Source organism: Schistocerca serialis, chromosome 3 (assembly GCF_023864345.2).
Source record: "Schistocerca serialis cubense isolate TAMUIC-IGC-003099 chromosome 3, iqSchSeri2.2, whole genome shotgun sequence".
Taxonomy (NCBI): Eukaryota; Metazoa; Arthropoda; class Insecta; order Orthoptera; family Acrididae; genus Schistocerca; species Schistocerca serialis.
The window spans coordinates 189,639,686-189,654,808 of record NC_064640.1 but is presented as its reverse complement, the minus strand read 5'-3'; the positions used below and the strand labels follow the sequence as shown (position 1 = coordinate 189,654,808).

The window sequence follows — 15,123 nt, the reverse complement described above, 5'->3', positions numbered from 1 at the left end:
CTGCATGCCCTCGGAAAAATTACGGCTGTAGTTTCCCCTTGCTTTCAGCCGTTCGCAGTACCACAACAACAAGGCCATTTCGGTTAATGTTACAGGGCCAGATCAGTCAATCATCCAGACTGTTGCCCCTGCAACTACTGAAAAGGCTGCTACCCCTCTTCAGGAACCACACGTTTGTCTGGCCTCTCAACAGATACCCTCCGTTGTGGTTGCACCTACGGTACGGCTATCTGTATCATTGAGGTACGCAAGCCTCCCCACCAACGGCAAGGTCCATGGTTCATGGGGGGAGGGTGAAGCTACTATCCTATCCATTACACCACATAACCAGACTATTTTATGTAACTTTTTTAATGGTATTCAGTGTCCGCCACCAGTAGCTGAATGATCAGCATGATGGATTGTCAATCCTCTGGGCTCAGGTTCGATTCCCGGGAATTTTCTCCACCCAGGGACTGGGTGTTGTCCTGTCCTCATCATCATCCTATCATCCTCATTGATTGCAAGTTGCTGAAGTGATGTCAAATTGGAAGACTGGCACCCGGTGAACGGTCTGCCCAATGTGAGGTCCTAGCCATACGATTAAATAAATAAAAATGGTACTCAGGGCGACACAAGATTTCGAATTTTTTTCCATCAATTACTCACAAATGAGGGCCCACCAGGGTGAACAAATGGTTCAAATGGCTCTGAGCACTATGGGACTTAACATCTGTGGTCATCAGTCCCCTAGAACTTAGAACTACTTAAACCGAACTAACCTAAGGACATATCACACATCCATGCCCAAGGCAGAATTCGAACCTGCAACCGTAGCGGTCACACGGTTCCGAACTGAAGCGCCTAGAACCGCACGGCCACACTGGCCGGCCAGGGTGAACAGCTGCATTGTTTGGTACCTGGGATCTTAACCTACATAACCATATAGATGGTTTAAAAAAGTCAACCCTACTGCTGGGGACCTCTCCTGGTTTGTGTGTACTTGCTTCTTGCCTTTCATTGAATTCTTATGAACTTCGAATCCAAGTTATGATTATTGCATTTGCAATGAAGATAGTACAATTTACACAACCTGACGTTGACGACTCGTTAGTCGAAACCAAATGAGGCAATAAATCATCATGAAACTGTAGCTACCAATTAATTGTTATATACACCTACAGTTGAAGAATGTCCTTGTGTCCTGTAGTAAACCTTGAGAAAATGATAAAGACTTTGTTTTCATTGAAGGGTGACAAAATTTTCTAATTAATTCATTGATAACCATCCAATCTCTCAGGACCCTAGTACAGTGCAACTCAACTGGAAATTATTTTTTATTCTTTTTTTTCTATTAACTGAATTTGCCATTTTTCCTATCAGAACATGATAATACTATTAAATAGGAAAACACTTCCTAATTTTCTTTTTCACAAATATCTTACTGGCACTTTAAGTAATGTCACAATATTGGGAAAAACATGTATGAACTTTATTTATTAAAAACAGTTATACACTATTACGACAGAGTATGTTTAAACATGGAAGTTTATGTCAATATTTTTTATTTACCTGTAAATATGGCGATTATTAAATTAAAATCATAACTTACTCGCAAATGGCGAATTTGCAGTGTCCGAATTGTGTACGTTGCCATTACATCTTCTTTGACTAGCTTCACTTGTATTACACCATAGGTTTCTGTTCCCTCTTTTGGCCAGTACATGTCACATTTTCTCTGTAAGCCACAAAAAAATAACATTGTACAGCTAAAATCAGATTACTAGTGTTAATATCTAACAACATAATCTCTGTCTATACACATTTACATGCAATAATAGTGCACAAAACATTCTGTTAACATAAAGCCACATACCACCACTGCATATCTGTAATATTTTGGGGAAACACTGCATGCAGCACAGTTCAACAACAATTTTCAGTCATTAAACCAAACATTAACAATCCAAATTACATTGACATCAATAAATAAAATATTTTAGGATAACCTGGATAACTATGTCAGTGATACAACGCACTGGAACAAGATTCAGGAAACTACCCTGTGGTTTTTATTTGCTTCAAATAACATGTTCAATCATTTTTTACATAGTTGAATCTACTACATAAATAATACTTTTCTTCTAAATCAGAACAACACTAACAGAATCTGGAGAAATCGTTTTTGTGGAATAAATCTCCAGAATTTGAACTCTCATGTTTGATGATTGTACATATTTTTTGCAATTTACATGAACTCATTTGGTCATTAATGAAAAATATATGTTGTAGCACATTCTGGTAGATATCCATCCTGGTTAACATCAATGGCATGACAGAGACAAAGCAATGAGTTGCAACTAAACCCATTAATCAAGACTTCATTAGCAAGTCAAGCATGCATGCGCGCTCACACACACAAACAGAAACAGAAACACACACACACACACACACACACACACACACACACACACACACAAATATGAGATAGCAGTAATAAGAAGGAAAAACAGTTTACTTAACTACAGAGGTTGTGTGCTATCAATGACACACAAGCCAAATGAAATATTAACAAACACTGAACAAATAAACATGTATTAAAGAACACACAAATACACATATCTGCACACATTCCCACAACTGAAATTCATTTTGTTGATTTCATTTGACAGAAATGAATTAACATCAACCATATGAAATTAAGAATGCCAATCAGAGACATCCATGACTTATCTAAAAAAAATGAAAGTTAAAGATAAATGTTGTAGGAAAGTTCCTGCAGAATGGAAATACTTGAGGATTAAAGGATACCACTCACTGAAGAGCAGAAGCATTGAATAGTCGACAGGCACACACAAAGAGAAGAAAACTTGCCAGCTTTCCAAGTTATCCCTTGATGAGCTAGAATAAAACACACACACACACACACACACACACACACACACACACACACACACCTATGCCCCTACTAACAGTGTTTTGCAGTAGGTGGACTGTTGGACCAGCCCACCTGCTGCAAAATAGCATTGGCACTGTTAGCCTACCAAGCACAACGTGTGTGCCTATCAACAACTCAGTGCTTCTGCTCTTCAGTGAGTGGTCTCCTTTAATCCTAAAGTATTTACAAAGTTCAAGATAAAATATTTTTAATGCTGTGAAAGAAAATGTATTTTACATCATTTTCAGTAATTTTTTAAATTCCTCACTGATGTATCTCTTGAGTTTGTACTCAATGTTTACAAAGATATTCATATTAATGTTTTAAGTGGAGCACTCTAAAATACAAACACTTGAAAAAAGTCATAGTGTGAAATAAAATTTAATGATTCATTTGGTTATTTTATGTTATCACTTGTACAAATGAAAGGTATTTCCTTTTCTTTTAACATTATATGCTTAACTGCTTGGTGGGTGTTACAGTCCCAGCCAGACTACAAATACTGAGTTTTTGAAGAGAGAGAGAGAGAGAGAGAGATATGTAGACAGTGGTCATATGACTCTGTCATATGCCTATTCATTCTCCTTTCTTGTTCTCTCTGATAATCCCCTCCCCTCAAAAACTTGCAATTTTCAGTGATGCCTGTCAAGTTATATTAATATTAATCTAGAACTAATATTCCATGTTGCAACAGTGTGTGCACTGATCTGAAACTTCCTGGCAAATGAAAACTGTGTGGCACATCAGGATTCGAACAAAGAACCTTACTTTTCACAGGGAAATCTCTTACTAACTAAGCTAACCAGGCAGCACTCACAACCAGCCATCACAGCTTTACTTCAGCCATGGCAATATTTCTTTATGCTACAAAATTTACTTATCTTTCTTTCTGCTCCTTCTGCATCCATCACCCTAACTATGGCTCTTACACCTGCGATCATTCCTGCTGCAAGACTTGCCCTATGCATCCTCTTACCACCACCTATACCAGCCATGTAACTGGCAAATAAAATACTATCAAAGGGACAGTCAACTGTGAAACAACACATCATATACCAGCTGTTATGTAAACACCGTTTGGCCTTTTATATCACCATGACTACCACCATGGTGCACGTTTCACCACACATGCCATCCAGATTCTTCCTGTAGACACTAGTTTCTCATAACTCCACAGATGGGAACTGGTGCTACCATATGTCCTTGGTTCCCATCACCCACCTGGCCTTAATTTACATTAATTTCTATGGTCTCAGTACTTCTTCAATGTATCTATTCCTTCCTTCACCTAGTTTTAGTTTTCTATATCTTTCATTTTCTGACCTGTCAATTTTTTGCTGCTCCCCCCCCCCCCCCCCCCTGCCCACCACTACCAACATTATCACATACAATGCACTTACCTTTCATTCTTATTAACTCATGCATGATGTTTTAGTGGCAATCTCTGTCTATCATATTACCCTGTCTTTCACTTTAAAGCTCTCAGGTTTTCAAATCTTGTCTGGTGCAGTCCCCAAAGATCAGTCTTTCCTCCTCATCCCGTCTGGTAAGGATCCCCTAACCCAGGGTTGTGGATGACTTTTCTGAACCCTACCCCTTTTCTCAAACCTCACCAGGCTTTTCCTTCACCCCTCTTCCTTCCCCTTCAGCCCTTCTGCCAGAAGGAGGAGTCACCAGCTCCAAAAGCTTGCATACATATCTTTTATATGTGTGTCCTCCTGCCACCACTTGGTGAGTGGATTTTTTATGTATCCAATTGCATTAGATTTCTTTACGTTTTAGCATATCTAAAGAACACTTGGCATTAATCTGCCCTAATTGATGTGTAAAGTGATATGCACGGCTCAGTAACGAGTTGCAGAAGACAGAACTTATTAAAAGTCAATTTTCTGTTCAAAAGTGAGTTTTAATATGATTAAAATTCCCATAGAAGCACAATTATTCTCTAGTTTGAGCATAATGAGCCATTTGTCCAGCCTGAGACAAAAAATTACATTACACTAAACACTTTTTCCAAGGTTCAACAGTGCACTCGCTTTTAGGGAGAAATTACATTCTGATGATCTCAATTTGGATTTTATGTAATTTTTTTTACTTATCTTTGGGTAACTCTGGAATTATTAATTTAAGGCAAACACCAGGATAATAAGTTTGCACGGAGAACAGGTATACACCACCAATATCACCACCACCACTCTCCCTTCCCAGGGGAAAAGTCTGTTCCTACTGATGGATGAGTTGCACTACAATTAGAAGTTTAAATATAATGTATTTCTAATTAACAATTTAAAAATAAAAGGTTTCAAAATAACACTGAGAAAATACCAATTCCCCCAACAGAGCGTTGGACAAATATAGTGCCATCAGATCAATCAATGCACTCTGATGATGCATTAGTAGTGAACTCTTCAATGGGATATAAAATATTTGATAATGTTTTGCTGCATTGAAAATTCTCTATTGTAAACTCAGAAATAGACATGAAATTCTGGACAAGAGTGTTCACTAAACAAATACTGAACATGTTACTGGCATTAATAATAGAAAGATATATTGTACAAGCTCACTGCCTCTTATTAGCAAGAATTATCAGTGGCTCATATAAGACGAACAGTAAGATGTAAATCAGAAAAAAAATCATCAGAATTATAATGTGTTGCACTTATTTGCAACATGTCTATAAAAAATCCAACCAAATAATTCCATCAAGTCTGGTGAGTTGCTACAAAAACATCTACACAAAAAATTTGTGATAAACATACTACACCTGTTATTATTAATGCAGTAGCAAGTATCTAACACAAAATGCAGACAGGAAAAGCTGAAAACAAGTTTTGGTGTTTTAACAATTGGTTCATGAGTAATCATGCACATCTTACCTTTATTTGAGTTTACTGACCTACAAAAAAAGTAACTGCATACATGGTATTAAGCTGAAAACATTTAGAGTTTTGGTGTTTTGACAGCTGGTTCCTGAGTAATCATGCATATCTTACCTTTATTTGGGTTTACTGACCTACAACAAAGTACTTGCATACATGATATTAGTATTTTTATGGCAAAATCAAAGGGTACTATACAAGACATCCATGATGTTATTATTCTCTGGACTCTCTGCAGATTTTTAGGTCAGTACAGAGCTTGCAAACTGATTACATTTAATAGATCTTTAACACCAAAACATATCACACATTAAGTGACTTTTGTGACAAAGTAAGAAAACAGGCACCACAGACCATAGTACTGGCACCACTTCAGCCTTTTGTATGTCAACTTGGATTTCTTTCCAGTGCCACTCAAGTAAATTAGCTGTAAATGCATGAGCTAAAAACTCTAAATACCAACAATGAATTTCACTGGGAGCTGGGCAAGTGAACAAAAATGTCAATTGTGGGTAAAGGCAGATCAGTAAACATACAGTAAGTGATTCAGACTCTTAAGTTAAGCAAAAGAAATGAATGTGAAATACTGATAGTGTGTTAAACTAAGTACTGAAATCAGTGGAATAAAAAAAAAGGGGAAAATTAACATCATACAACAAATACGAGCATATAAAAGACCAGAAACAAGTTATTACACTTCTTAAGTACAGTCTCTAGTTAAAATGAACTATGTATGTCATATCCTGATATGGAAAATATGTATTTTGAAGATATGATTTAGCTATTTATGAAAAACTGACATTTTTATTGCTCAAGTCATATTCCCTCATTACAGATATCCCCCGTACAAATTCACATCAGCTATTGGGAACTAAATTTGCCTTGGTTATTCTTCATTATCTACTTAAGTATGATAAAAATACACATGGTTAGGCCTTTACTTAACCCACCCATGGAGTCGTTATTTGCAGAAATCTGCAAGTTGACACGGAGGTCATGATTTGACTTTTGGAACTAGTGTATTATCATTTGAGATGTGCTTGGTCCATATAAATAACTTCAGTTGAAAAAAGGACTTCTCAAGTCAAGTCCTGATACAAGATTATCTCTCCTTGATATTCTCCCTATATTGTCTACTGCTCTCTCCAGTCACCCTTCCAGCCTTCACAACATCCTTATGATACTGCACGATATTTCAAGACATCAGCTGGACCCTAACCATTTGTACTGCAAAACATGTCCCATGCACCCGTCAACTTCCTTCTACTCTAGGTCCACCACTGGAACATCATACACCATTAAAGGCGTGTACACCAAACTGATAGAACACTTGAGTGCACACAGAAGAACCATCAGTCCCAAAATGTCAAATACCTAGTTGCTTAGCATGTTCTGCCCTTTTCATCATCTCTGAACTGGAGCTTATGACATGCTTACTAATTTACTGTTTTTGACCTCCTACTAATTGTGGCCCCTTTATTCCACAATTGGCTTCCTCTCTGCTCACAACGTGTGGAATAACTCTTATCCTGTTATTAAAGAACACCAACAGATTTTTTGGGTCATTATCCTACTGTAATGTGAACCCTTTCCCTATTAAGCACAATCCACATGGTATTGTATGATACTGAGGTATATGGTGGTAATACTTCAGATCAATACACCCTTATATCTTCACAATGACACCAACTTTATCTCCTACAAAACACACTCAAACAAAAACAGAACCTCCAACTGTGTTGATTTTTCTAAAATTTTAATTTTTTATTTAAGAATAGAGGGACATAGTTTCCAAGTTTTTTCAAAAGTTGATGAATAAAAAGATGTAAGTTGAAAGTTCTATTGATAAACACATTAAAAGTGATTTTTTCCATTTCTTATTTATCTTTAACTTTTAATTGCAAAGAAATGTGTTCATTTTAGATAGAAATACCATACTGTGCTACAAAACAACACTTAAGTATTATACTTTTTCATAAATGTTTGATAATCACAAATACAAAATAGCAACACTGGCTAAAAAGATACTGAACTGAAAATCTATTAATCACTTTCAACACTGTTCTTATAAAACTCTTCTGTTACTTCTGGTATGTTAAAATGCCTCATAAGTTTTAAGACACACTTTTTCTTTTCCTAGGTGAACCATGTCGTTCTCCAAGGTGACTGCTTCCTCACTTTCTTCCTGCAGTTCCTGGATTTCCATACCTCAACCTCTACAGGACTTCCATTATAAGTGTCTGATACTGACAACAATACCTCCTACTTAGACACTTCATAAGCCATCACTCGCTGAGCAGTTATTTTGAAAGGGCTTTTAGTGAACTGGACTTGAGATCCTATGATCCCCAACCCATATTTAGTATCTTGATGCTGCCATGTTGTCCCAGCACATTAAAGTGTACAGTGTGTGGAAGAACATCTTTCTTTTTCCAGTAGCCTTTACCCAATCTACTAAAGACTCTGTCAGGATTATAGCTGTGACAACAAACAGGGAAATAAGATACCAGGTTATTACATTTTCTGCTTTCCTGCATGACGGTGCCCATCACTACTGTATTTCTGCATGATGGTGTCCATCACTACTGTATTTTTATTTTGACTAGTACAGGAGCCAGAAAGTAAATTAATTTCATTCAGACTGTTTTCTGGCTAGGATGCCTTCAGGTTTCTGAGAAAACCCAATAGAGCAGTGGCTACTTGGATGCATACTTTCGGTCCTTCTGTTTCAAGCCTAGTATAGAAATGAATCAGTTCCTTTGTCTGTGCTCAGGAATGAATCATAATGCACAAATTCTGTTGCCACATCTGTCTGGAACAGAATTCACCAATTGAGAACTTTGGTATTGGCTGATTCCACTGTATTGCATAGAATGTTTTTGCAACAAGGCTGTGCAACCTGTGTTTTGTTGACAAACCTGGCTCAAAATGACAATAATCATCTATTTATTTCTATCATTTGTTCTGGTGGCAAGCATTTGCTTATGGCTTGTGTTCCTTTTTCTGCTTTCCTCTCATATTATCATTGACAATGAGATTCTACACTGTGGGTCTCCCTTCGGGTCTCTCAGAAGCAACATACAGTTTGAATTTATTGAATTTTGCTTTAACTGGCTAAGATTTATTTATTTATTTATTTATTTATCTCTTGTTCCGGTGATCCATGTTGTGACAGTATCACAGGATATGGAACGTGTCAATTTTACAAGCTTTTGGCCAGAATTTATGGTAATACATAAAACAAAACAAAAACAGTAAACAGTAACTTAGGTCCCACTACAAAAAAATACATTTTAGATATAGATAGAGATTACAAAACAAAAAACAGTGAACAGTAACTTAGGTCCCACTACAAAAATACATTTTAGAGAGAGATAAAGATTACAAAATAATAAGTGTTACAAAGAAATAAATATTGCAAAATATATGTTCACAATAAAAATATTCGGTATTACAAACACAAATTTGGGCATTTCACAATACAAGAGATGTTAAACACTGTAGTTCAGGAACTCTTCTAATGTATAAAATGTCAACTTCTCACAAAATCATTTCATGGCAAAAAGCTTGATTTGTAACTACAAAAATCTAAATTTGTGTGTGTGTGTCTACATATACTATTTCATGTGAATTATCAACCAATGGTCTCACAACATGGTGTTACTAGGAAGATCCAGTCTTTGTTTTCATAATTTTTTGTATCTTATCTTCAAGGTTCTTACATGAAATGTATGTGGATCACAGTAGAATTGTTCTGCAGTCAGCTTCAAAAGCCTGTTCTCTAAATTTTCTCAATAGTTTTCCTCAAAAAGAACATCACCTTCGCTCCAGGGATTCCCATTTGAGTTCCTGAAGCATCTTGCGAATTGTTCAAACCTACTGTTATGAAATCTAGCAGCCCACTTCTGAATTGCTTCAGTGTCTTCATTTAATCCAACCCAGTATGGATCCCAGACACTCGAGCAGTACTCAAGAGTGTGTCACACAGCATTCTATGTGCAGTCTCCTACACAGATTAACCACATTTTCCCAAAAGTCTTCCAATAAACCTATGTCAACCATTTGCCTTCTTTACCATGACGCTCATGCTCATTCCATTTCATATTGCTTTGCAATGTTACCAAATTAATTGTAATCACCAATAATTTTTGCCACACGAAACAATATCACCACTGTTAAGAGTTGGTAATTGTACTGCAAAAACTACACCAATTCCAGGATTAGATGTATTTTTCTCCATTTCAGACCACTCAGTCACAAATCCTCTTTATATTGTGTCTAAAATTACTCATTCTTACATATTTTTTCCAACGTAAAACATCAACTTCTCTAGCCATATCGAATGTTGAAATAACTTGCAGGAATGCAGCAGGGTGATATTGTCTGGTGAAAGTTAGGCAAACTCTGCAGTAGAAGAGTGAGATTTCAATGTGCACTTTTATTTTTGTTGCAGCATCAAGACCATAATGTCATTTCAGTGTTTGCCAAAGTAATTATCTTGCTGCTAATTACAACAAGCTCTCATTTGTGAGAGCCTTGATTATACTTGGTGACAGCTGGATTTTGTTTTTAGAGTGCAGCTGTTAAGGTCATTATATGGTAGCATTCTTGTGAGTTTTTTGATTATTGCTTCAATGTTCAGCACATATATGGGTTCTTTTCTTTAACCAAGCATATTAAATACTACCAGAGTCACTCCATAATTCTTTTCAACAAATCTGATCTAAAAGTCTACTGTGTTTTGAAATATGCCTAGTATTGAATTTCTCAAAGCCTTTCACATTTTCAAACAGTTCTTTGTATATATATTAAATGGAATTCTCAAATTCAAAAATTCTCGATGCCTAGTTTCTTTTACTATGGCACAATGAAATGCAATCCCATACCAAAGTATTCTGCGCAAAATGGCTCATAACATTTACCACTATTTGATTTCAAAGAGTTTGCAGGAGCACAGAAAGAAAAGGAAAAAATAATGAAGGGATTATATATAAATTATCTTTGGCATATTTGGGTCTACATCTGAAACAAATTACTTGTATGAGTACATTTTTCCAACAAAAAGTTAAAGTCAGTCCCATATTCAGGAAATGAGGCAGATGTGGGAATCATGCACTGCTGCTCTGGCAAATATCCTAGTGGAGATGGTTTACCATTACCTTCCTCTGAACTGTAACTGAGTGCCAAGTGTGTATCTGTGCTGTGTAGATGACTGTGATAAGAGCTTTTACAGAGAAAGGGTGATAATTGCTGCTGTCACATAGCCTACACCTTCTGAGAAGCAATAAAAGGTCCACCAAGCTAAACATCCACATTGAACAGAGGGATCACTATCAACAATGTTACATTCTTTCACTCATTGAGACACTGTAGACAGCTTTGGAATTTAATACAGGACTGCAAAGTTGGTGATTATGAACTTTGTCACAACCTTCTCTCCGTTTGCTGGCTAAATGCTGGTAGTGAAAATTTCTTCCACTACCAGGATTCAAATGAATAACCTCTGAGTCAAGCACTACCACACAGGTGTGACTAAGGAGATGGGTCTCCCAGAATTAGCTGTATTTATTAATAACAGCTCTAGTGATTGCCTACTTTTGATGCCATAACAAGTATCAAGCACACATAATCAATTAGATTATCAAATGGAAAGTCCTGGGTGGAATATAAAAAAAAACTGAATCCCAGGTAAATGTAGCTATGTACAGGTATAGAAGCTATAAAAAAACTGAATCCCAGGAAAATGTAGCTATGTACAGGTATAGAAGCTAGTTCTGAAGGAGGACATCATCCAAAAGCTTAGCAATGTTTTCACTCTTGTTTATGTGCATATCAACTGCTAAGCACCCCAACTACAAGCTGTGTTCTTACATTTACTCCTTCAATTATTTAAACGCCATCAAATGGTCATTTGATGGTTTCACATGACTGACAATGCATGTCAGTCACTGAATATGCTGATTTGTGTTGTTTGTAATATTGCCCTCAAACCAACATGCTTTTATTTTATGGTGCGTGATACAGGATCTAATTGACTGCATATACCTGATAATGACCAAGGCATTGGCACTAGAGATTTACTTGAGTGATTATTAATAAGTATAGACAATGGGAGAATAACATTCTTATACAAGGATATTACATCATCTATCTATCTACATATCTATCCATCCATCTATCTATCCATTTTACTTCCCGTGATTGAGAAATACCTCCCTATGGACTTCTTGAATTTGTTGTGATTTTCTGCAATACGCATTTGTGATGCTCCTGCATGTTTCCTAATGTCATCTATCTGCAGTCTATTAGGTTACAGCCTCTACCTTTACTTATCACTTTGAATTTACCAGAGGACTTCCTTGGGCCATCTACTGTCTATTCATCTGGCTGCATGTTCAGCCAACCTCAACTTCATTTGCATTACAGTTACAATTATGTCTTCTGCTCTAGTCTGTCAGCTGGTCTATTTGTTTGTTTCCTTGACTCATCCACTGATTTCCAAGATGCTTCATTCAGTTCTTTGCTTGCTGAGTAGTCCTTAGTTTTTGCATAGAGTAAAGGAGATAAGGGACATTTTGAAAATTTCTATGAAAGTGGAAAACCAAGAGAAGCTGGAAATATATTAGCAGGTCTATGCAATATGCCCCATATTTTAACAAAAATATGCGTTTTGATGAGAGAACAAATATCTCTCACTGAAGTCAGTATGTGTTGCTGTGAAACTTCCCAACTAATTAAAACTATTTGCAAACCATGAATCTTTTGACGTCCTGCTTTCGATCATCGTTTCACCAAGTTACATATTCTTTACTGAAAGGCAAATTTTCAATGAAATCATCTGGTTGCATATTCAAATACTTTATAAGTAGTAAATTTATAGATATGCCATGAGAAGATAATCAGTCCCAATGGAACCATTTATGTAAAATAACCAATAATACACTAGTTGTTCAAAGGATTCATTGAAGTTCAGTGTTAGTCTCTTGCACTTAAAGATTTATTTTGATCAGAGAATATTCCCAGTTTTGAAAAGGGAAAAGCAGAATTGCCCAAGAGTTGTATTTGTCTCATTTAGATTAATAATATTCAGCGCATAGATATCATATTTGACATTTTTATTCTGAAATTTCATTTTTATTATTCTTTCCTCAAAGATAATTCCCAAAGGTTAATTAAAAGCAACAGTTATGCACAGACATCCTGATAAATGTAGTAAGTAGAAATGATAAGAATGGAACACATCAAAATTATACTCCCTCATTTTATTTGGGATATTGTTGTTAATTGTTGTAAAGACTGAACAATTTCTAGTTTATTGGTACTGCACTGGTGTTAAAGAGTTGAGAGAGACTTCTAAATTGCTAATAACTGAAGTGTGCTGTGGCATAATGCATACAATCTCAGTACATGAACCGCTACGTCATCACACTAACAATTAATAAATCAAAGTTAAATTTCAGTTTTTTGATGTTGTTCACCTGAATATCTTTTACAGAGAGATATTGCCTCATAATATCTCTTACCCTGTTTCACTGGGAATTCTTTGAATACTACAGTTGTTGAACTAACCAACATCTGTCGGCTTCATTTGTCAATTTTATGACAATTTTTCACATATGCTGAAGATCCCTTTGGTTTTGCTCAGTACTATGTCTCATTTCTGTAAATCTTTGTCTCCACAGACAGCAGTGTAAAATACTTTTGTATATCCATGTGCAGTGCACAAGAAATATTAAACAATGACATATTTATTGCATTTAAATACTCCCGTTACTAGAGGGTAGTGCATTTCTTACTTTTCATTCTAACAAAATCTATATTACATAACAAAATGAACAGTTATGTGACTGCATGGTTCTGTTCTTTCAAACATGTCTGAAAGAAAAGACGTAATGTGGAAATTGCATCTGTGATACATACTATGTAAATTGAGGTAAAGGGGGGGGGGGGGGGGGAGAAAGGAAAGGGAAGGAATTGATTATATCAGCTGCATCAGGACTTTATGAGGAATTAGCAGCAATGAGTGGAAGTGTATGCCAGACTGGGACTCAAAATTGGGATCTCCTGTGTATTAGGCAGTTGCATCAACCTCTGCAGTACCCAGACACAGTGTTGGTCACAAATGTGTGGACTACCTGAGCACTGGCCACTGTGGCTGAGCGGTTCTACGTGCTTCAGTCTGGAACCGCGCTGCTGCTACGGTTGCAGGTTCGGATGCTGCCTCTGGCATGGATGTGTGTGTTGTCCTTAGGTTAGTTAGGATTAAGTAGTTCTATGTCTAGGGGACCAATGACCTCAGATGTTAAGTCCCATAGTGCTTAGGACCATTTGAACCAGACCTACATTCTCACATAGTGCCACTACTTATTCACAGGTCCAATACGTGTCCTCCGTGCTCACTAATTTTAGATTCCCACTGGAGGTCAAACATAAATGTGCATGTGCATTGATGGTTGTGGATTCATAGCCCATCAAGGTGTATCACTTATATGAATGCTTGGTGTCTGCAGATGCACATTTATGTTCGACCTTCAGCCATAATCTAAAATTAGAAAGCACGGACAACATGGACAGGGAGTGTAGTTAAGTGGTGGCACTAGGTGGGTATGTAGGTCAGTTGATGAGCATGCCAAGATATTCCATGCATTTGTGATTAACACTGTGTCTGGATGTGCAGTGGTTAACACAACTACCTAGTACGCAGGAGATCCCAGGTTCAAAACCTGGTCTGGTATATATTTTCTGTCATTGCCATTGATTTCGCATAAAGCCCCGATGCAGCTGATATCATCAGTTCCTTTCCTTTTCCCCAATCCACCTCCAGTTTACATAAAACTGAACAGTTTCACACACACTTGAATCTTTAGCATGCAGTCTTAGTAGAGTTACAAAGTTATCATATCGTTTCCACCAAAAGAATATAAACTAATAAGTTATGATAACTTTTATCATTGCATAAGCATACCAGGTTAGGTTAAAAACTGCTTATATGAGGTTATTTCTAAATGTTTGTTTCCTACAAGATGGTGTGTGATGCATCTAACAGAAGATGAAAGTATTATATTATGCTCAAACACAACCTTACAATTCTGTAAATTCCCTTGACAACTATATTATCACTAGTAACATATTGACAGTTAGTGCAGCATTAAAATGTAGAAAATCATGTGTCATTTTCATGCTAAAATTATTTAAATAAATTATTCAATTGCCTTTCTTCTATTATCATGCAATGTTTCACTTTTCCAGTTTATGAGAAAAGAACACTGAGCCAATCTGGTAAATGACACAGGATGTGTCAGCATGAAACAATAATCACAAAAC

The 15,123-nt window shown here is 36.5% G+C and overlaps 1 protein-coding gene across 2 annotated transcripts in view; it reads right to left on the bottom strand.

The window, feature by feature from the left end:
• Positions 1-15,123, bottom strand: part of LOC126469893 (tyrosine-protein phosphatase 99A-like) — a 483,039-nt gene that overhangs the window by 66,173 nt on the left and 401,743 nt on the right. For both annotated transcript variants that reach the window (XM_050097234.1, XM_050097235.1), the window contains one exon: positions 1,592-1,717. In XM_050097234.1, the coding sequence (XP_049953191.1) occupies positions 1,592-1,717 (126 nt within the window). The remainder of the gene's footprint in view (positions 1-1,591; positions 1,718-15,123) is intronic.